The 24,282-nt window shown below is 36.6% G+C and overlaps 1 protein-coding gene across 1 annotated transcript; it reads left to right on the top strand.

Annotated features, from left to right (window-relative positions):
• Window positions 1-901: 901 nt before the first annotated feature.
• LOC118568868 (vomeronasal type-2 receptor 116-like) lies at window positions 902-23,987 on the top strand. Its single transcript, XM_036166381.1, has 6 exons — window positions 902-1,101; window positions 8,603-8,882; window positions 9,250-10,056; window positions 10,764-10,988; window positions 11,374-11,497; window positions 23,068-23,987. The coding sequence occupies exons 1-6, from the start codon at window positions 905-907 to the stop codon at window positions 23,985-23,987; spliced, it is 2,553 nt and encodes an 850-aa protein (XP_036022274.1). The 5' UTR covers window positions 902-904.
• The last annotated feature ends 295 nt before the right edge of the window (window positions 23,988-24,282 follow it).

Raw genomic sequence — 24,282 nt, 5'->3', positions numbered from 1 at the left:
TTATATACATCAGCCATGGGTTCCCCTGTCCTCCTCTGTCCCACACCCACCCCCCCCTTCCCCCCAGCTCCTCCCCTCCATTCCCATGTCCTCCAGGATCAAGGCACCCCTGGAGATTCATTTAAACCTGGTGGATTCAGTACAAGAAGGTCCTGTCCCCTCCTTCCAGACTGAGCAAAGTGTCCCTGTGTAAGCCCAAGGTTTCAAACAGCCAGATCATGCACTAAGGACAGATCCTGGTCCCACAGACTGGGTGCCTCCCAAACAGATCAAGCTATTCAATTGCCTCACTTATCCAGCGAGACTGATCCAGCTGGGGGCTCCATAGCCTTTGGTTCATAATTCATGTGCTTCCATTCCTTTGGCTATTTTTCCCTGTGCTTTTTGCAATCTTGGATACAACAATTCACGCTCTTGCAGACCCTCCTCTTTCTCGACAGTTGGACACCTGGAGATCCACCTGGAGAACTATTTTTGATACAAAATTCATTTGTAATATCTGATGTAATCCAAGTCAACTACTACTAATTATAATCAGAGCTTGTTAGGAAATTTGCCTAAGAGTAATTGTGTCTCTGAACTTCATGTCCAATTACATATATCTAATCATAAGGGATATGGAGCAGAAGAATTATCATAAATAAAATTATTATCTTTTAGTTATCCCCTGGACTTAGGAACTCATATGCAGAGCCACAGGCCAGAGAGTGATTTTGAAACCCATAGAGACAGTGTACTCAAAAGAAAATTACTGAGATTTTTGAAAAGTATTTAATTCCTTCACAGTAACTTTAATAATAAAAAGAGACACATGGATGAGCTCATGCATAATTGATACACAGGTTTCTCCATGATTCTTCATGCTGCACTTTGCTCAGGCTCTCATCTCTGCTACATTACAAAGATGTTGTCTTTGATCTTTGTCTTCCTGTTCCTGAAGCCTGCCTTACTTCTCTGCAGTTTGACTGATCCTGTGTGCTTTTTCAGAGTGAAAGACAAGGAAAATCCAGAAGGAGATAAAGACATTGATTGTTCCTTTTTCATTTATACAGAGCATGGAGACATGAAAAATGATTATTTCAGTGGGAATCTAGATAAGCAGTAAGTGCCCCTTTCGCTTATTAATTTTTGTTTATCATGGTTTATGACACATTCTAGGGCTGCTGAGAGGTAGACCATTAAGCTGTATGTCTTATTTCTGTCTCATCCTTCCTCCTTTTAGGACATTTTCCAAATTTATTTCATGTTTACTGAAGGTTATTGTCCTGTTTCTTGTGGTTTAAGGGTTAACATTTTTTATTTCTCAAGCCACATATGCTAGACTGGAAGCTGCATGGTCTATGCTGTCAACTTTGCTTTTAGAAACAATCCTTTAATATGAAATTCCCAACTGGTGTCATGTGATGTCCCTCACATACATAGTATTAAACCCTGCTTTTAGTTAATTTCATAGAGGTTACAATAAAGTGGTCTTTCTGTTGCCTGCTACTGTTTTTTTTTGGGGGGGTGGGAGTTTCATCAGCACAAAATGCCCAATTCCTACACAGTGGACCTTGGTTTACTTGCCCTGACTTTTAGTTAAATATATTAAAAAGGTACAAACATATTGTTCAAATAATCTATTTGTCATAATTTTACAACGGTTGTGTTCTTTAACTCCTGCAGCTGAAATCAGGTGTGAAAAAAACAATATATGTTCTCTATGATAGTATTATGCCACCTTTCCCTTAACATTCATTTATATATGCTTGCCCACGTTTTTGTTGAATAAACAATGTCATAACTTTTTTCAAAGTTCTAGTTTAGAACCACATGAATCATCCATTAAGAGTGCCCCAATAGTCAATTTGTCCATTTGCTGGAATAGAGGGTGCCCCTACAAGCAATGGTTTACTATTTTTCTTTGAAAGAGCTAGAATAAAAGGTGTTGTTTGTGGTACCTGCTAACTGTTGAGAGAGAAGTACTAAGGCAATAAATTCATCCAAATTTCTCCAAGATGAAGCCCATTTATAGATTACAAATTGTCATATTTCATTTTTCTACATATGCTTTCATTTATTAATTTTATTCCACATTTAAATCTCCTTCTCCTCTTTCTCTAATTATATAAAATAATTGTTTTTATTTTGAGAATGAGTACACTACACAATAATTGATTTATATTAATGACCATAATTTTTCTTCAATGAGGTTACTGGCTGAGATTCAGCTGGGGAAATTGTTACAATGTCTCTTGGAGTTTGAAAGGGAAATTATCAAAAATAACATTCTAAATTTGGGTAAAGCCACATTTCTAGGTGTGGCATTGTATATGTTTGAGAATCATTACAGTTTTCAGTTTTAGATAAAGGTTATGTTCAGTTTTTGATAGCATATACTAGTATGAAATTCTACACAGATGAGAAAGTTTGTGAGTGTATTACAAAATATAAAAATCTCAGAAGAATTTAAAAATGATAGATGAAGTAAAACAATATCCTCTGTGTTGATCATTCATCTGTTTATCAAAAATATCCTTGGGTTTCAAGGAGAATGTGGAGCAATGAGCAAGTAATCATATAGTAGTTATTCAAATAATATTCATGGTAATATGGAACATAAAGGAGATGACCCAGATATCCAAATGATCAGATACAAATGAAGGCAAATTAAGTAGAATTTGAACAGAAAACAAGTTCACCAATACATATATCATGTCTTACATAAGCCTATGATTGTCTCCATGCAGGATGTGCCCTGATAGTCTAGGAGAAGATGTTTTTAATTCATTTCACTCACTCAAATTTCACCACCTAATGAATTAATATGCCTCAGTGATGTGACTTCCTGTTTTAAGATGACGGGGAATTTTATGTCTGAAATTCTGGCACTTGAAATTGCAGAATCATTCTACATCTATGCTTACATATTTACATGATACAAGATGAGTGAGGTCCAGAGAAATGTTTTGATTTCTCCTAACTTATGAGTAACAAAGAAAATGTCAAGGCTAACGTTTTCTTCCTAGACTCCTTTGTCTGGATTTTTATTAATTCAAAGTAATTGATAAGTATAGAAACATTCTCATGGAGGCATAAATACCTCACTTATAAAACAATGGTCCTGACCATATCTTGAATTTTCTTCATATATTTGTATGCTCATTACAGACTAGATATTTAGTATCTAAATAGCTATTAAGTCTTATTTATTATATAGCAAATATGTTTCCAGATTACTGTATGTTTCTCTTCCTGTATTATGATTAAACAGCTGTTTTTCTTTTATGACTTCAATATGATTTTCTAAGCAATATTTGCATGGTTCTAACATGATTAGAAAGGAGATAGCACATTTGTAAAGCAAATGAATTTATAGAAGTAAAATATGTTATTACTTATGGATCTACATGGTTTATTATCTAAATAAATAAGTATATAATTTAGATCATTGTGAATAAAATATGAAATTCTAAAACATGGCCAGGATGAATGAGATGCAGAAAAACTAAACACATATTCACCATTTCAAATAAGCCTTTTCTGTGGAAATATAAATTGATATTAAAAAGAGACATTCTGTCTATATACCTAGTAGCAAAATCTTTAAGATTATTGTTTAGTTATATGTGAATAGCATGGTTAAGGAATCCTGCACATGGATTTTAAGGGACAACGCAATTCCATACATATTTTGTTAGACTGTTACTACTAATGTACTATGCCATCACAGTGAACATAGAAGAAAAGCGATAGTCCAGTCATTTGTTTTTATATGCTTTGTAGAACATCAAGAACTTAATTTGTGGCAAGTTAGAGAATTTAATATAAATTTATTGTATATGTATTCATTTTAACTTAAAAAATAAATGGTATGTTCCATTAATTCAATAAATTCTATGGATCTTTATAGCTATCATAAGATGTAATTTGTCAGAAGGACTGTTTTTGCAGTTCCTGGTCATTTTACAAAATTTATTTGAATGTGCACTTAGCTGTGTCATTTAACAAACAAAATTTCAAATACTCCAATTCCTATGTTGACATTCATAAACAGAATTTCTGTTACAGAGAAAAGGATTCTTCTTGTGGTATCCATTATTCTTTATAAGCTTGAATTTGACTGACATAAGAAAGTAAAGTAAGGTTATTATATGTATATATTCTGTATATTTCCAATGTTGTTGGAGACTAACTATGAGGGATATACAAATGCTTGTACTATATATCATTGATCTTCAGGTCAGCATTGTTTCTATATAACAGGAAACTAAGTTATTGGTATGTGTACCCTCCACTGGAGTTAGAATCACAATCTTTCCCATAATTTTCTACTATTTGTCCAAACCATGTTGTAACTATTTTAGTCATACATATTTCCAATATGGATGTACAGTGATGAGAGGGAACAAAAGCAATCAATCAATCTCCATTCAGATTGATTCACATCTCCAAAACAGTGAGCCTACCTGAACAATGCAGGAAGGATTCACTTACTTTCTCACATAGCTACACCAACTGTGTTACCCATCTAAAATTGTATTACTCAGTTGAGGACTGCATGGAATGCATTATGATCATATTTGCATCCTACCAACAACTTCCTCAGATCCATGACTCTTTCTCCAACCAGCCTACTATGTCTCACTTATTTTATCCCATCACAAGTCTTATTTGTACCATCCAATTTCTCTTGAGAAAAAGGGCTTCCATTGGAAAATGTTTAACCATCAAAATGCAATCATCTTCTTTTACTCTTTTTAAAATATTTTTTATTATATTTGTGTTTTAATTTTACATATCAGCCATGGGTTCCCCTGTCCTCCCCCTTCCTGCCATTGATACCACCTTCTCCCCAGCCCCTTCCCTCCATTCCAATCTTGTCCAGGGCCAAGACTCTCTGGGGATTCAGCTCAGCCTGGTAGATACAGTACAGGCAGGTCCAGTTTCTTCCAGGCTGAGCAAAGTGTCCCCGCCTAAGCCCCAGGTTCCAAACAGCCATCTTATGCACTAAGAGCACGTCCAGGTCCCATGGCCTGGGTGCCTCCCAAACAGTTCAAGCAATTCAATTGTCTCACTTATCCAGAGGGCCTGATCCAGCTGGGGGCTCTACAGCCTTTGGTTCATAATTCATGTTTCCATGAGTTTGGCTATTTGTCCCTGTGCTTTTTCCAATCTTGGTCTCAACAATTCTAACTCTTACTGTCCCTCCTCTTTCTCAACAATTGGAGTCCTGGAGATCCACTAGGAGACAAGGGTCTCTGCATCCACTTCCATCAGTTATTGGATGAGAGTTCCAGCACAATAGTTAGGATGTTTGGCCATCTGATCGCAGACTAGGTCAGATCAGGCTTTCTCTCGACCATTGCCAGTAGTCTACAGTGGATGTATCATTGTGGATTTCTGGGGACCTCTCTAGCACTTTGCTTCTTCCTGTTCTCAAGTGATCTTCATTTTTCATGGTCTGTTATTCCTTGTTCTCCCTTTCTGTTATTGATCCAGCTGGGACTCCTGCTCCCCTAAGCTCTCTTTCCCTCAAACCTTGCCCTTCAATACTCCCACTGTCATCCAGGTTGTTCATGTAGATCCCAACAATTTGTCTGTCATTGGGTGATCCCTGGGTCTTTCCTAGGGTCCTGTTTTCTAGGTAGCCTCCCTGGAGGTGAGAGTAGTTGAAGGGCATCTAGGTTGTTTCCAGGTTCTGGCTATTACAAACAATGCTGATATGAACATAGCTGAGCCAATGCCCTTGTGGTATGCTTCAGTATTCCTTGGGTATATGCCCAAGAGTGTTACAGCTGGATCTTGGGGGAGATGGATTCCCAATTTTCTAAGAAAGCGCCATATTGTTTTCCAAAGTGGCTGTACAAGCTTGCATTCCCACCAGCAGTGGAGGAGAGTTCCGCTTGCTCCACATCCTCTCCAGCATAAGCTGTCTTCTGTGTTTTTGATCTTAGCCATTATGACAGGTGTAAGGTGGTATCTCAGAATCGTTTTGATTTACATTTCCTATTTAGCTCAGTAGTAGAGTACTTGCCTAGCAAGCACAAGGCACTGGCTTCAATCCTCAGCTAAAAAAAAAACCCAAAAATCAAAGTGCATTAATCTTAAACAAAAATTAAAAACTGGCCTTCATCTTTTAGTTATCTATCAATTGGCAATATTGTTTTAGTTTCTAGTCATCTATGAGGGGAGAACATTGGAATAAGTTTGTTTTCCTTTATAAATATAGTGAATTTTTTACAGAATGGTAAGAGGCTTGTGACTCAATAGAACATTTAAGTTATAAAGTTCACAATACCACTTCACTTTCACAGATAATGTGCTGTGTCCCAGAGAAAAACCTTTGGTAAACTCCAGGTTTTCTACAGGTTAAAAATTAAAAGAACAACTGATAAGTAGAGGCTTCCCAAGCACATGAGAAAAAGCAGCATCATTGATGATGGCACAATGTAACAGTGGATACTTTTTGAAATGTAAAGCAGTAAACTTTAAAGATTTTATATATAAAACTCTCAATACAAAACTATTAAATAACAAAATTGTCAATTTAAATTGAACTATGTTTCCAAAGGGGGAAAAGCACAAATCTAAAACAGCTAATTTGTTTTAGGCATGTGTTTTGTTTCTGTGAAGATATATTTTATGGTCTACTTGTTTAATAGAATGAATGAAACATAGTCAGATGTGTGTATCTTCACCATAGTCATGTTCAAAATATATAGAACATTTCACTAGGAATCATGAATACTGTACTGTTCAGCTGTCATCATTTTATTCCCTAATTCCTACCTATTCCTGAATCTACATTCTGTCCCATAAAGTTTCAGTTGGGCTTTTCATATGGATGAGATAATCTGCTTTTTGCTCTTTTATGTTTTTAATCTAATAAAATATTTTTCACAGGGATATATATATATGTATATATATACGTATATATATACATATATATATGTATTACAGCACAGATCAAAATTATATCCCCTTCATTTTCATTGAAAATTTATTTTTTGTACATTATAGTCTGATTATACTTTTCACTCCTCCAACTCCTCTGAGATCCTCTGCACCTCCCCTCCTATCTGAACCCATACCTCTTTTCTTTCTCTTGATAGAAAACAAAGGTTCTTCTAAATAATAATTAGGAAATAAGACAAAACAAAAACAAACATATCAGAATAGGTAACACAATTAGACAAACAGAAGAAATAAAAAGAATGAGATATACATATAGATAATAAGAGACATGCATTCTTAGACACAGAAATCCCATAAAAAACATAAATCTGGAAGACATAATACAAATCCAAAGGATCTTAAGGATAAATAATTTTAAAGTCCTGAAAAATGAATTATAATACAATGAAGCCTCACAGATACCCTTGAGTTTATATTGTTTGGGCCATATACTGCCATTTTGGCCAGCCCTAAAGGGTGGTTTGTGTCCCCAGGGACACTCTGTTGGAGAGAACTAAATTTCTGTTTGCAAGTAGCTGTTAAATGCACAAGTGAAATTACAGACACAAACAACAGTTTCCAGAGTCTGTGACCCTTTAATCTGTGTCTGAATATGTTCTGCCATGAGATAATTATTTATCTGGTGAGATGACACCTGAACTAGCATTTGCCATCTGCTATATATTCTTGGGTGTCTAGTAAAACCATTGCTACCAGCAGCTCTCACAATGAGGCAGTATCTAAAATATTCATAAACAACGAACACATTGAAATGAGATGTTATTGTTAAATAAGATCAAACTCTACATGAAATACATTAAAACATTTGCATTTCTCAAAATATCTTGAATGAAAGATAGAAGCTAAAGTAAGTCTATTACACAGGACATATCAGGACAAGTCTAAAACAACTCTACACAGGACCTGATCTGTAATACCAAGCTGAGTATACAGGTTGAAATGCATCAGTATGGCCTAAGGGTCCACATAAACAGAAGGTAATCCATTCCTCACTGGAAGCAGGTATACTAATATTCCATCTCTAAATATTGCACATACTCAAGTAAAAATATAATTAATAAAGTATGTGAAGAAGAAGAAAAAGAAGAAGGTGTAAAAATATTATGCTATTTACATTACCTATGAATCCCTCAGCCTTCTTAGAGCTCTTGGCACAGGCAATTTTGGCTACCTAGTCTTCATATCCTTAACAAATACATATCTTTGTCCAGTGCTTCTTATGTATAAAAGTATAGTATTCCAGACAGCATATAATAACCATTTATTTTCCATAAATGTTAAATGTTAGAAGAACAAGATGATGGCATGAGCAGATTTAATTGTAGACAGTACAATCTTTTCTAGTACCAGAATGGCGTACATACTTTTTATGAAGGTTACAGAAAACAGGATGGAAATTTAAGAAACTTCAAAGTATAAGAATCAATTTCATTGGTATGAAATCCACACCTCTCAAAAAAGATCCTTTGAGAATCTTATAATTCTCCCACAGGTCTCAAATCATCATACATCAAAGAACTAGCATGTAGGTGAACTACTAATGAGACACAAAGGACAGGAATTCAGTACTATTATCACATTGGTTGTGATTTAAAATTGTCATGTTGGAATATAATCTCTCATGAATAGTATGTTCTGTTTTCAGGATGACACCAAAGAATGTCCACTTGATTTTCTCTCTTTATTTTGCCATGGAAGAAATCAATAGGAATCCTCATATTTTACCAAATATTTCTCTGAGAGCTAACATCAAATGTAACCTGAGGGAGGAGAAGACCAAATATGATTTATCTCCAAAAAAAAGTGAAAACTTTCCTAACTACTACTGCAAAAATCAGAGAAAATATTTAATTGTACTTACAGGACCAACATGGGGAGTTTCTGCAAATTTTGGATCACTCCAGTACATGTCTAGAACTCCAGAGGTGAGTTGAGGTGGGATAATTTTAATGAAATACTGTCTCCTTCAAGTTGACATTTTGAGTACCAAAAAGTTTAAAAGGCAGAGACTGGGTTAATATCTATTCAGTTCTATCAAAAATAGATGCTCAGATAATTTCAACAGAAAACAAAACAACTTTGTCACAAAAAGGCAGTAGAAGTCTGAAACATTTAACCAGAAAATTTAGTGTATTTGTAGTTTTGGACAATCACATGTAATGTGATTTTAGTATTGAGGATAATAACTCACATTTTCTAACACCCCCAGCATTTGCTTAGTACATGTAGGTCTTAGACAAAATATTATTCATTGTATCTTCTTCATTTCTCCTTATGTTCTATATCCTTCAGCTCTACTATGGTTATTTTCAACCTCTCCTGAATGTCCATGAACAATTTCCTCATCTCTACCAGATGTCTCCCAAGGACACATCTCTACCACTAGCCATGGTGTCATTACTGGTTCACTTTAGATGGAACTGGGTAGGAGTGATCATTTCAGATGATGACCATGGAATTCAATTTCTTTCTGAATTGAGAGAGGAGATGCAACGAAACATTGTCTGTTTAGCATTTGTGAGTATTATCTTCCATGGGAATTTATCACTCCTTAAAATGTTTGACAAGTACTTTAACCAGATCACGATGTCTTCAGCAAAAGTTGTGATTGTTTATGGAGACAAAGACTCTAACATACAATTGAATTTTATACTATGGAAATCTGTAACATTTAACAGAATCTGGGTCAGTATGTCACAATTTGATAGAATCACAATTAAAGGAGACTTCTTGCTTAACTCCCCCCATGGGACTCTCATTTATTCACATAAGAATTCAGAGATGTCTGGTTTTAAACAATTTATGCAGAGTGTGCACCCTTCAAACTACAGTAATGAAATTTCATTAATTAGACTATGGTGGATTTATTTTAATTGTTCTTGGTCCTCATCTAATTGTACGAAACTGAAAAATTGTTCTACCATAAATGTATTAAAGTGGTTGTTTAGGCACCAGTTTGGAGTGTCCATGAGTGACTCAAGTTATAACTTATACAATGCTGTGTATGCTGTGGCCCACTCACTCCATAAAATGCTTCTGAAAGAAGTAGACTTATGGTCAGAGAATGCTGGAAAAAGACTGGAATTTGACTCCTGGCAGGTATTATTCTTGTATTGCATAGCCTGTATGTCATACAGATGGCTTTCTTGAAGGGAACCACAGTTTTCTAAATTAGGCAAATTAAACTTTTCTTCCAGATGCATATATTTCTGGACTCTTTCACTGCATGTGCTGAAGATCATATTAGTGTCTTAAATTATGATACAACTGATACAGGCACACAATTCTGCATTTTGCATTCTAAGTGAAGAGATTTTGTCCAGAGTATTTCAAACACAAACATTAATCTTATGTTTTAAAATCTGGAAGAAAAATATTTTTAATGAATTTCTCTAATTACGAGAAAATGAATTTTGTTCTATGATCAAAAAGTTGCTCTTCATTGGAATAAACAGATTCCAGTTAATACTAGTAGTACTGCTAATTTTTGAACTATTATGGAACACAGTTCCATAGGTTATGATCAAATAACAATATTTACAGGAAGAAATAGAAATTGCAGCTCTGATCTATGAGCATATAGTTTAGAGTGCCCATGTTAGATTATCAACACCAGTGAGAAAATTTTAACTTTAAAGTGTAGTGAAACTTTATGTTTGTAGGTAATTTATTTTATTTACTATTGAGTACTTCTAATAAAGTTATATTTTAGGTGAGGCTAATGAAAATTATAGACATTATATATTTTATACTTTCTCTTGCACTTTGTAGGCATAGTTAAGACTAAAATGACAACTGTGTTTTAGATATTCTCTTTTCTGAAGAACATACAATTTGTAAATCCTGCTGGAGACCTAGTGAATGTGAACCAGGAGGCAAAACAGGATACAGAGTATGACATTTTCTATGTCACAGATTTTAAACACTTTGGACTTAAAGTAAAAATAGGAAATTTTTCTGGACATTCTCATGATGATCCACAATTGTACATATCTGATGAAATGATCGAGTGGGCCACCGGTTTTAGGCAGGTAATTTATTCTTAACTCAAATAATTTACATGTAGCACAAATACTCTAAAATAGCATGCTTCATTATTGGGCTAATAGGTTTTGACATTTATTAGCTTATTGGCTCATGTCCTCCCTCTATATTATTTCTCTCTGTGTGTGTTTGTATGTATGTGTATGTGTGTGTGTCTCTCTCTGTCTCTTTACCTCTCTCCTCTCTTGTGTGTTTCACAATGCATAAATCACCATACATTCATAATATTTGTCATAAAAAAACAATGGAGTGTTACTTTATAACACATATGTTTAAGAAGACAATTTTTATTGGCTCCTTATTGTGAATCACTGCAGCCTTTGCAACTTACATTAAACTCCTTGTGTCTAAAATGTATCTGATTTTCCTCAGACTCCACCCTCCATATGCAGTAGGCCCTGCAGTCCTGGACACAGAAAATCCCCTCAGGATGGGAAGGCTGTCTGTTGTTTTGATTGTAATCCATGTCCAGAAAATAAAATTTCAAACATGACAAGTAAGGAAATTATATCAACAGATGTCTTATTTTCTCTCATATTAACATAGTTCTCAAACAGTTCTTTGGGAAAACAGAATAGATGAATCTTACTATGAAGTTGAAAGCATAAGTAGCACTGATATTTGAAATAATATACTCTGTCTTTTAAACTGCATTTTTGTGTCATTATTCGAGAACTCATGAACATAATATTTTCTTCTGCACATTACTTTAGAACACTAATGGTTACTGTTGCAACACATCTTCATCCTAATAGTCAGAATTTTGTAATAAGTTGTATCTACCTTCCACTTTCTTTAAGACTTTTACACTGCACATACATATGTTCCTAATTCCCCCCTTCCCAGTGTTTCTAATGAGGAGTAGATGTTCAGTGACATTGTACCATGTTTTAGAAACACTCTTTTTTTGTACTGTGTGAAATGTAGATCATGCTAACTAGAAATGTAGAATTTAGAAATGTAGAAAAGTTATCATTGGTAGCTTGTATTTTCAGTTTTACTGTACTCCAGGTGAGTTTGGATGTCATCATATTGAACTCTGAAATAAAGAGTTGATTATAATATTCGTAACAAGTAAATCAAAGAGACATTTTTAATCAAAGAAGGGTATTAATGCAATTTGAGGTACAGAAACTTTGAAAACATCATTTTCGTCGTGTATCATGTAACAGAAAGGTACAATAACATTAGTGCTGATAAGAAATAGCTAAATAGTTAACTGACAGTTTCACTTAGAGCCAGACCACCTTGTAAATGATTCTATATGAGTTAAACTTGAGGATTATAAAAAAAATATAGTGCAGGTTTTTAAAAATTACACTAAAATAATAAGTATATTTGAATATAAAACCCAGTGAACAATGTGAGATAGTAAACCACTTGAATACAATAATAAATAAAAAGAAAATAAAAATTGTTTAATTCAAGTGATACACACACACACACACACACACACACACACACACACACACAGACACACACTCCAAATTACCTGATCAAATATTGACTTTTGTGTTGGTGAAACACAAAGATACTGTACTCAATTTTTAAATTCTCCTTCACCTACTTAGAAAAGCATGAGAGGAGTTGAGGAAGGGGAAACTATGTTAAGGGTGTATTGTACAGGAGAAGAATATATTTTCAATACAAATAAATAAATGGAACATTTTATAATTAACTTTAAAAGAATATTAGAAATTAAAGTATTATAATGCTCCCAATCAACAGTTTAGATTACATTCCTTAGCCACATCAGAGAGGATTGAAAGACTGAAGCAGAAAAGAAACTTTTTTTTTTTTTTTTGGCCAGAGCTGTGGACCTAACCCAGGGCCTTGTACTTGTTAGGCAAGTACTCTAACAATGAGCTAAATCCCCAAACCCACAAAACTTTTTGATGGATAGACTCAGTGCTGAAATGGAATCATCACTTTTCAGTTTGGTCTGTTGTATCAATGCAATTGGAAGAAAAAGAAATATGTTGTGGTAAAAATCACAAGTTGTCAGGATCATCTTTTCTTTTCTTTATTATTATGTGTTTTAAATTTTATACATCAGCCATGGGTTCCCCTGTCCTCCCCCCTCCAGCCCCCACCCCCACCTTCACCCCAGCCCGTCCACTCCATTCCCATGTCCTCCAGGATCAAGACACCCCTTGGGATTCATTTAAACCTGGTGGATTCAGTCCAGGCAGGTCCTGTCACCTCCTTCCAGACTGAGCAAAGTGTCCATGTGTAAGCCCAAGGTTTCAAAGAGCCAGCTCATACACTAAGTACAGATCCTGGTCCCACAGACTGGGTGCCTCCCAAACAGATCAAGCTATTCAATTGTCTCACTTATCCAGAGGGCTTGATCCCGCTGGGGGCTCCACAGCCTTTGGTTCATAATTCATGTGCTTCCATTCCTTTGGCTATTTGTCCCTGTGCTTTTTACAATCTTGGATTCAACAATTCACGCTCTTGCAGACCCTCCTCTTTCTCGACAGTTGGACACCTGGAGCTCCACCTGGGGCCTGGCTGAGGATCTCTGCATCCACTTCCATCAGGTATTGGATGAGAGTGCCAAGATGACTGTTAGGGTGTTCTGCCACCTGATCACTGGATTAGGTCAGATCAGGCTTTCCCTCAACCATTGCCAGCAGTTTACAGAGGATGTATCATTGTGGATTTTTGGGGACCTCTCTAGCACTCTGCATATTCCTGTTCTCATCTGGTCTTCATTTATCATGGTCTGTTATTCCTTGTTCTCCCTTTCTGTTCTTGATCCAGCTGGGATCTGCCGCTCCCCTAAGCTTTCTTTCCCTCAAATCTTGCCCTTCATTACTCCTACTGTCGTCCAGGTTGTTCATGTAGATCTCATCCATTTCTCTGTCATTGGGTGATCCTTGGGTCTTTTCTAGGGTCCCATTTTCTAGGTAGCCTCCCTGGAGTTGTGTAGCAGTCTAGTCATCTTTGTTTTACATCTAGTATCCTCCTATGAGTGAGTACATACCATGTTTGTCCTTCTGAGTCTGGGTTACCTCACTCAGGATGGTTTTTTTCTAGATCCATCCATTCCCCTGCAAACCTCACAATGGCATTGTTTTTCTCTGCTGAGTAGTACTCCATTGTGTATATGTCCCATATTTTCTTTATCTATTCTTCAGTTGAAGGGCATCTAGGTTGTTTCCACGTTCTTGCTATTATAAACAAAGCTGATACGAACATAGCTGAGCAAATGCCCTTGGGGTATGATTGAGCATTCCTTGGGTATATGCCCAAGAGTGCTACAGCTGGGTCTTGGGGGAGATGGATTCCCAATTTTCTAAGGAAGCACCAAATTGATTTCCAAAGTGGCTGTACAAGCTTGCATTCCCACCAGCAGTGGAGGAGAGTTCCGCTTGCTCCACATCCTCTCCAGCATAAGCTGTCTTCTGTGCTTTTTAACTTAGCCATTATGTCAGGTGTAAGGTGGTATCTCAGAGTCGTTTTGGTTTGCATTTCCCGGATAATTAGGGATATTGAGCAATTCCTTAAATGTCTTTCAGCCATTTGAACTTCCTCTGTGGAGAATTCTGTTTAGATCTATAGCGCATTTCTTAATTGGACTGTTGGGCATTTTGATGTCTAATTTCTTGAGTTCTTTATATATTCTGGATATCAGCCCTCTGTCAGATGTGGGGTTGGTTTAGACCTATTCTCTTTTTGTAGGCTGTTGCTATGTGTTGTTGATCACGTCCTTTGCTCTACAAAAGCTTCTCAGTTTCAACAGGTCCCATTGATTGATTGTTTCTCTCAGTGTCTATGCTACTGGTGTTATATTTAGAAAGTGATCTCTGGTGCCAATGTGTTAAAGAGTACTTCCTACTTTCTCTACTAGCAGGTTCAGAGTAGGTGGATTTATGTTGAGGTCTTTGATCCACTTTGGTTTTAAGTTTTGTGCACGGTGACAGATATCAATGTATTTGCAGCCTTCTACACATTGACATCCAGTTATGCCAGCACCATTTGTTGAAGATGCTTTCTTTTTCCCATTGTACATTTTTGGCTTCTGTGTCAAAAATTATGTTCATAGGTGTGCAGGTTAATATCAGCGTCTTCAATTGGATTCCATTGGTCCACATGTCAGTTTTTATGCCAGTACCAAGCTGTTTTTATTACAGTAGCTCTATAGTAGGCTTGACGTCGGGGATTGTGATGCCTCTGGAGGTAGTTTTATTGTACAGGATTCTTTTGGCTATCCTGGGTTTTTTGTTTTTCCATATGAAGATGAGTATTATTCTTTCCAGATCTGTGAAGAATTGTGTTGGTAATTTGATGGGAATTGTGTTGAATCTGTAGATTGTTTTTGGTAAGATTGCCATTTTTACTATGTTAATCCTGCCTATCCATGAGCATGGGAGATCTTTCCATTTTCTGACATCTTCTTCAATTTCTTTTTTCAGGGACTTAAAGTTATTGTCATATAGGTCCTTCACATGCTTATTTAGCATAACCCCAAGGCATTTTATATCATTTGTGGCTATTGTAAAGGGTGATGTATCTCTGATTTCCTTCTCAGCCTGTTGTCTATTGTATATAGGAGGGCTACTGATTTTTTTGAGTTGATCTTGTATCCTGCAATGTTGCTGAAGGTTTTTATTAGCTGTATTAGTTCCTTGGTTGAATTTTTGGGGTCACTCATGTATACTAACATGTCATCTGCAAATAGGGAGAGCTTGACTTCTTCCTTTCCAATTTGTATCCCCTTAATCTCCTTATGTTGTCTTATAGCTCTGGCTAGAACTTCAAGTACTATATTGAATAAGTAGGGGGAGAGGGGGCAGCCTTGCCTTGTTCCTGATTTTAGTGGTATTGCTTTGAGTTTCTCTCCATTTAATTTGATGTTGGCTGTTGGCTTGCTGTAGATTGCCTTTATTATGTTTAGGTATGTTCCCTGTATTCCTGATTGCTCCAAGACCTTTATCATGAAGGGGTGTTGGATTTTGTCAAATGCTTTTTCTGCACCTAGTGAGATGATCATGTGATTTTTTTTCTTGGAGTTTGTTTATATGATGTATTACATTGATGGACTTTCGTATGTTGAACCACCCTTGCTTCTCTGGTATGAAGCCTACTTGATCATGGTGGAAAATTGTTTTGATGTGTTCTTGGAGTCTGTTTGCCAGAATTTTATTGAGTATTTTTGCATCAGTGTTCATGAGGGAGATCAGTCTGTAGTTCTCTTTCTTTGCTTCTGCTTCTGTGTGGAACAATTTTAAGAGTATTGGTATTAAGTCTTCTTTCAAGATTTGGTAGAATTCTGCAGTGAAACCATCAGGTCCAGGGCATTTTTTGGTTGGGAAACTTTTAATGAATGATTCTATTTCCTTATGGATTATTGGACTATTTAAATCGTTTATCTGGTCTTGATTTAACTTAGGTAAGTGGTACCTATCCAGAAAATTATCCATTTCTTTTAAATTTTCTAGTTTTGTGGAGTAGATGTTTTTGAAGTATGACCTGATGATTCTCTGGATTTCCTCATTGTCTGTTGTTATGTCCCCCTTTTCATTTCTGATTTTGTTTATTTGGAAGCTTTCTCTCTGTCTTTTAGTCAGTTTGGATAAGGGCTTGTCTATCTTGTTCATCTTCTCAAAGAACCAACTCTATGTTCCATTAATCTTTTGTATTGTTCTCTTTATTTCTATTTTATTGATTTCAGCTCTCCATTTGATAATTTCCTGGCATCTGTTCCTCCTGGGAGACTTTGCTTCTTCCTGTTCAAGGCCTTTCAGGTGTGCTGTCAAGTAACTTGTGCTCTTTAAAATCTATAGCCTCTTTTCTCATTAATTGTTGGTATGTGAATTTTTTTTATGTGTAGGAGTATGTAGATATATTTCTAAATACAAACTCTTCAGTCTTTTCAGTATTGCTTGTATGGTTTCAGGGCTGACCTTTTTAATTTCCAAAAACAATCAGCTGGTGAGTATTTTTCTAGGTAAGACAATTTCTTCTGCTTCTCAATAACCCTTAGATGCTGGTAGCTCTCTTTCTAGTGTTGCGGCCTGATGGTCTATCACCATCCACTTTGGCATGTCTATTATTTTTGTACATGTTCACCTTAATTTAAGCAATCTTGTTGGTAAGATTTTAGGGCTGTAGCTTGTGACATTTCTTGGAGATACTGACTCATATCAACTTCCCTGATCCCCTATCTCTTACAATCTTTCCATCCCACTCTTCTGCAATTTTTCCTGAGCCTTAAGTGACAAAGGATTCTAGTAGTTGTATCCATTGTACTTGGTGGCACAATTCTACATTTTTTTTTCATTTTTCTTTATTAAGAAGTTTTCTACTCACTCCTCATGCTCTCCACAGAACACCCTAATCCCTCCTCCTATCCTCCCAGCCCTGTTTTCTCAAGCCACCCCGCATCCCCCCATTCCCCAAATTGAGGTCTCCCATTGGGAGTCAGCAGAGTCCAGCACACTGAACCTAGGCAGGACCAAGCCCCTTCCCACTGCACCAAGGCTGTACAAGTTATCACACCACAGATATCATATTCTAGAAGCCTGCCCATAGACCAGGAACATATCCCAATCCCCCTACCTGGGTGGCCCTAAACAGTTTGAACCAAACAACTGTCTTCCACGTCCATAGGGCCTAGTCCAGTCCCATGGGGGCTCCACAGCCACCAGTCCACAGTTCATGGGCTTCCACTAGTGTGGCCCGTCATCTCTGTATGTCTTGCTATCATGATCTCAACAACCCTTGCTTGCATTATCTCTCCTCTCTCTCATCAATTGGATTCCTGGATCTCAGTCTTGTGCCTGGCCTTGGATCTCTGTATTTGCCTCCATCAGTCTCTGGACAAAGGCTCTATGATGACAGCGAGGTTATTTGCTAGGCTGGTCATCAGAGTAGACCACTCCAAGCTCCCTCTGGACCACTGCCAGCAGACCTTGTGGATTTGAAAGAGCCTCCCCAGCACCTTGCCTCTTCCTGTTCCCATGATGTCCTCATCTCTCATGGTATCTTCTTCCCTGCCCTCCCACTTTGTCCCTGTTCCAGATTGACCCTCCCATTTTCCTATGTTCTCATGCCCCACTCCTCGCCCTCTGCCACCACACACACACCCAGTCCACTCATGTAGATCTCATCCACTTCTTCACAGGATTATCCATGTGTCCCTCCTAGGGTCTTTCCTGTTAGCTATCCTCTCTGGAGTAGTGGGTTGCAGTCTGACCATCACTTCCTCCCATTTAGTATCTACTAATGAGTGAGTACATACTATGTTTGTCCTTCTGAGTCTGGGTTACTTTACTCAAGATGATATTTTCTAGATCCATCCACTTGACTGCAAATTACATGACATAATTATTTTCACTGCTGAGTAGAACCCATTGTATTCATGTGACATATTTTCTTTATCCATTCTTCAGTTCAGGGGCATCTAGGTTGTTTCCAGGTTCTTGATATTACAAATAATGCTGATATAAACATCATTGAGCGTGTCTCCTTGTAGTAAGATTGAGCATTCCTTGGGTATATGCCCAAGAATGGTATAACTGTGTCTTGAGGAAGACTTATTCCCAATTTTCTGAGAAACTACCATATAGATTTCCAGAGTGGCTGTGTAAGTTTTCATTCTCACCAACAGTGGGGGAGTGTTCCCCTTGCTCCACACCCTCTCCAGTATAAGCTGTCTTCAGTGATTTTGGTCTTAGGCATTCTGACAGGTGTAACATGGTATCTCAAAATTGTTTTTCTTTTCATTTCCCTGATGACAAAGGATGTTGAGCAATTCCTTACATGCCTTTCAGCCATTTGAGAATCTTCTGTTGAGAATTCTCTGTTAAGCTCTGTAGTCCATTTTTAATTGGATTCTTCAGTATTTTGATGTCTATCTTTTTGAGTTCTTTATATATTTTGGAGATTAGCCCTCTGTCAAACATGCAGTTGGTGAAGAGCTTTTCCCATTCTTTAGGGTGTCATTTGTTCTTATTTACCATGTTCTTTAATCTACAAAAGTTTCTCAATTTCAGGAGGTCCCATTTATTAATTGTTGCTTTCAGTGTCTATGCTACTGGTGCTATATTTAGGAAGTGCCTTTCTGTGCCAATGCATTCCAGACTACTTCCTACTTTCTCTTCTATCAAGTTCAGTGAAACTGGATTTATATTGAGGTCTTTGATCCACTTGGACTTGAGTTTTGTGCATGGCACCAGATGTTCTACATGTTGATATCTAGTTATGCCAGCACCATTTGTTGAAGTTGCTTTCTTTTTTCTATTGGACAGTTTTGTCTTCTTTGTCAAAAATCAGGTGTTCATACATGTGTGGATTAATGTCAGGATCTTCAATTCAATTCCATTGGTCCACATGTTGTTATTTTTTGCCAGTAGCAAGCTGTTTTTTTTTTTTATTACTAAAGCTCTATAGTAAAGTCTGAGGTCAGGGATCATGATGCTTCCAGAGGCTTCTTTATTATACAGGATTCTTTTAGCTATCCAATATTTTTTTTTCATATAAAGTTAAGTATTATTCTTTCCAAGGCTATGAAGAATTGTGTGGGGATTTTGATCAGGATTGCATTGAATCTGTAGATTGCTTTTGGTAATATTGGATTTTTACTATGTTGATTCTACCTATCCATGATCATGGGAAATCTTTTCATTTTCTGATATTTTCTTCAACTTCTTTCTTCAGAGACTTAAATTTCTTGTCATATAGGTCCTTCACTTACTTAGTTACCCCAAGGTATTTTATATCATTTGTGGCTATTGTAAATGCTGATGTATCTTGGATTTCTTTCTCAGCCCACTTTTTACTTATATATATGAGGGCTACTGATTTTTTTTAGTTAATCTTATATTCTGCCACGTCACTGAAGGAGTTTATCAGCTGCAGAAGTTCTCTGGTAGAATTTTTCAGGTCACTTACATATACTATCATATCATCTACATATAAGAAAAGTTCGATTTCTTCCTTTCCAATTTTTATCCCCCTGTTATCCTTTTGTTATCTTATTGCTCTAGCTAGAACTTTGAGTACTATATTCAATAAATATTGGGAGAGTGGACAGCCTTTTCTTGTTCCTGTTTTTAGTGGAATTGTTTTGAGTTTCTCTCTATTTAATTTTATGTTGGCTGTCAGCTTTACAGTATGTTGCCTTTATTATATTTAGGTATGTAACTTCTATTCCTAATAACTTTAGAACCTTTATCATAAATGGGGTTTTGGATTTTGTCAAAGACTTTTTCAGCATCCAATGAGTTGATCATGTGGTTTTTATTCTTTCAGTTTGTTTATATGGTGTATTACTTACACAGATTTTCCCATGTTGAACCAACCTTGTATCACTGGGATGAAGCCTACTTGGTCATGGTGGATAATTTTTTTTTATGTTTTCCTGGATTTGGTTAGCCAGTATTTTATAGAGTATTTTTGCATCAATGTTCATGAGGAAGATTGATCTGTATTCCTCCTTCTTTGTTGCATCTTTGTGTGGTTTGGGTATCAGGGTAAGTGTAGCCTCATAGAAAGAATTTAGTAATGTTCCTTCTGTTTCTATGGTGTGGAACAATTTGAAGAGTACTGTTATTAGCTCCTCTTTGAAAATCTGTTAGAATTCTGCCCTGAAACTATCTGGTCCTGGGCTTTTCTTGGTTTGGAGTCATTTAATGACCATTTCTATTTCTTTAGTGTTTATTGAACTATTTAAATAGTTTAACTGGGCTTTATTTAACTTAGGTATGTTGTACCTATCCAGAAAATTATCCATTTCTTCTAGATTTTCAAGTTTGTGGAGTACAGGTTTTTGAAGTATGACTTGATCATTTTCGTTATTTCCTCATTGTCTGTTGTTATGTCCCCACTTTCATTTCAGTTTTTATTAATTTGGATGATCTCTGCTTTTGTGTTAATTTGGATAAGTGGGTATGTATCTTGGGGATTTTCTCAAAGACCAACTCTTTGTTTCATTGATTCTTTGTATTGTTCTCTTTGTTTCTATTTTATTTATTTCAGCCCTCAATTTGATAATTTCCTGGCATCTGTTTCTCCTGGTAGAGTTTGCTTCTTGTTCAAGAGCTTTCAGTTGTGCTGCTAGTCACTAGTATTAGATTTCTCCAACTTCTTTATGTGGGCACTTAGTGATATTAATTTTCCTTTAGCAGTGCTTTCATGGTGTCCCATAAGTTTAGGTATGTTGTACATTCATTTTCATTGAATTCTAGAAAATCTTTAATTTCTTTCTGTATTTATTCCTTGACCCATTGGTGATTCAGTTGAGCATTATTCAGTTTCCATGAGATTGTAGGCTTTCTTTAATTTTTGTTGTTGTTGAAGTCTAACTTTAAGACATGGTGGTCTGATAAGACACAGGAGGTTATTTTATTTATTTTTTGTTATCTGTTGAGATTTGCTTTGTGGCCAAGTATGTGGTCGATTTTAGAGAAGGTTCCATGGTGTGCTTAAAAGAAGCTATATTCTTTTGTGTTAGGGTGAAATATTCTGTAGATATCTATTATGTCTATTTGAGTCATAATGTATATTAGTTCCCTTAATTATCTGTTAAGTTTTGGTCTGGCAGACCTGTCCATTGGTGAGAGTGGGGTGTTAAAGTTTCCCACTACTAGTATATGATGTGTGATTTAAGCTTTAGAAATGTTTCTTTTAAGAATGTTGGTGCTCTTGTATTTGGGATATAAATATTCAGAATTGAGACTTCGTCTTGTTGGATTTTCCCTGTGATAAATATGCAATGTTTCTCCTGATCTCTTTTGATTGATTTTAGTTTGAAGTCTATTTTATTAGATATTAGCATAGCTATACCAGCTTGCATCTTAAATCCATTTGATTGGAGTGTCTTTTCCCAGCCTTTTCTTCTGAGGAGGAGTTTGTCTTCGAAGTTGAGGTGTTTCTTATATGCAGGAAATGAATGGATCTTGTTTTTGTATCCATTTTGTTATCCTCTCTTGGTCTGATTGATACTCTTGATCCAGTGGGAGTTCTTGGTCTAGTCGATGCTAATGAACTTTTTCTCTTAGAGACAGCTCTTAGTCTAACTGGTGCTAGTGGGCTCTGTCTCAGGGAATAGCTGCAGTCTTAGCCTGTGGTAGATGGTGGTAGTCTGACTTGTCTGCCAGTTGTCTACCTGCCAACTGACTTCTTAGTCCAATTGTTTGCAGGCAGGCTCTGTCTCAGGGAACAGTTGCAGTCTGGGAGGGTGGGTGGGATTTGGTGGAGGTGGGGCTTTGGTTACAAGGTCTGATGGGGGATTGTGGTAGTCTGTCCTGTGTGCAGGAGGTCTGACTGCCAACTGGCCTGAAACTGGAACTTCCAAGGGTGGGGGTGTTGGGGCACAGGGGTGTACCCCTGGGCCCAAAGCCTAGGGGCTGGGGTGTTCAGGTATGTGGATAAAGACTCACCTCTTAGTCTAGTAGGGTGCTGGCAGGCTCTGTCTCAGGGAAAACAAGTCTACATTTTAAGTGGCTGTTATTTTTCTCTAGTAGGCTCTGCCTTAATGATAAGTTTCCTTGATGAGTGGAGAGGACTTTACTAATATGTGTGTAAGGATAAATATTTTAAACATTGTTACGTATTATATTGTAACCATAATGTATTACACATGAGTTCTATGATATGGGTTGGGTATAATTTGATTTCCAAAGTTCCCCATGAGGTCATTTATATGTGAGTCCTAATTTGTTGCCAATAGATGAATTATAAGATGTGGTGAACTATCTCATTATCAGTTCTTGTTTTGTATAGTATATAAAACTATGAATAACAAATGTGTTTTTCCATAAATGATTCAACCAAAGTTAGTTTACTGTGGCTGTCTGAACATTACTTAAAAGTATATTATTGTTTTTTTTTAAATGTTCATGGATAGTGAGATGAATATACAAAAAACCATTGCCTTAAGATGAAAGACAACAGAAAATAGAATTAAATCCTATTCATGAAATACATTTATTTTTTTATATAACACAAGATGTAAATAAAATTTAGCTATGTCTTCCTAAAGCATTAATGTGTCATATTTCACATTATAAAATTTAATATAAAATTAAAACTCAAATGTTTCCCTTCCTATACTAGACTCGGTTGATTGTGTGAAGTGTCCAGATGATCAGTACAGCAATGCAAAACGAACTCACTGCCTCAAAAAAGTTGTGACCTTTCTGGCTTATGAAGATCCCTTGGGAACATGTCTGGCTGGCCTGGCTTTGTGTTTCTCTTCACTTACAGCTGTTGTGCTAGCTATCTTTTTGAAATGTCAAGATACACCCATAGTTAAGGCCAATAACCGAGTTGTCAGCTATGTCCTCCTCATCTCCCTCATATTTTGTTTTCTCTGTCCCTTGCTCTATATTGGCCATCCCCATAGGGCCACCTGTATCTTGCAGCAGACCGCATTTGCAATTGTCTTCACCATGGCAGCCTCCTCTGTATTGGCTAAGACAATTACTGTGGTACTAGCATTCAAAGTCACTGTTCCAGATAGAAGAAAGAGATGGCTGCTGGCATCAGGTGCACCTAACTTCATCATTCCCATGTGTACTGTGATCCAACTGATTATCTGTGGAATCTGGATGGGAACTTCTCCTCCATTTGTTGAGGAGGATGTACATGCTGAACATGGCCATATTTTGATTGTCTGCAACAAAGGTTCAATTATTGCCTTCCACTGTGTCTTGGGATATTTGGGCTCCCTTTCCCTGGCAAGCTTTACTGTAGCTTTCTTAGCCAGAAATCTGCCTGACACATTCAATGAAGCCAAGTTCCTGACATTCAGCATGCTGGTGTTCTGCAGTGTCTGGATCACCTTCCTTCCTGTCTACCAAAGCACTAAGGGCAAGGCTACAGTAGCTGTGGAGGTTTTCTGTATCTTGGCCTCAAGTGCAGGGCTACTTTTGTGCATCTTTGCCCCAAAGTGCTACATTATTTTGTTCAAGCCACAGATAAATTCTTTTCATAAGATCACCAAAACACATTCTAAGAATGAAAATTTCCATTAAATATAACAAACTTATTTCCTGTACAAGACATGCCTACAATATCACAAGTATCCTTTCTGCTAAGCAAATATGTCAAAGTAAGATGTTTGATCTTATGGAAAAATGTACAAAATAAACTGCATAATAAAGTTTGAACACAAAATCTGGATTTCAGTTCTATTAAATAAAACATTATAATAAGCCATTTCTACTTATGTAAATCTGATTTTTGTTATTGTTTATTATTGAATAGTGTAGCATCTGAGTATGGGCATGGAAAATTTTACAGTATTTCATTTGATTGCAGTTATCCACT

The sequence above is a fragment of the Onychomys torridus genome, chromosome 1 (assembly GCF_903995425.1).
Source record: "Onychomys torridus chromosome 1, mOncTor1.1, whole genome shotgun sequence".
In the NCBI taxonomy this organism is placed as follows: Eukaryota; Metazoa; Chordata; class Mammalia; order Rodentia; family Cricetidae; genus Onychomys; species Onychomys torridus.
Note: the sequence above shows the minus strand (reverse complement) of the source record. Positions and strands in the feature narration are given on the sequence as shown.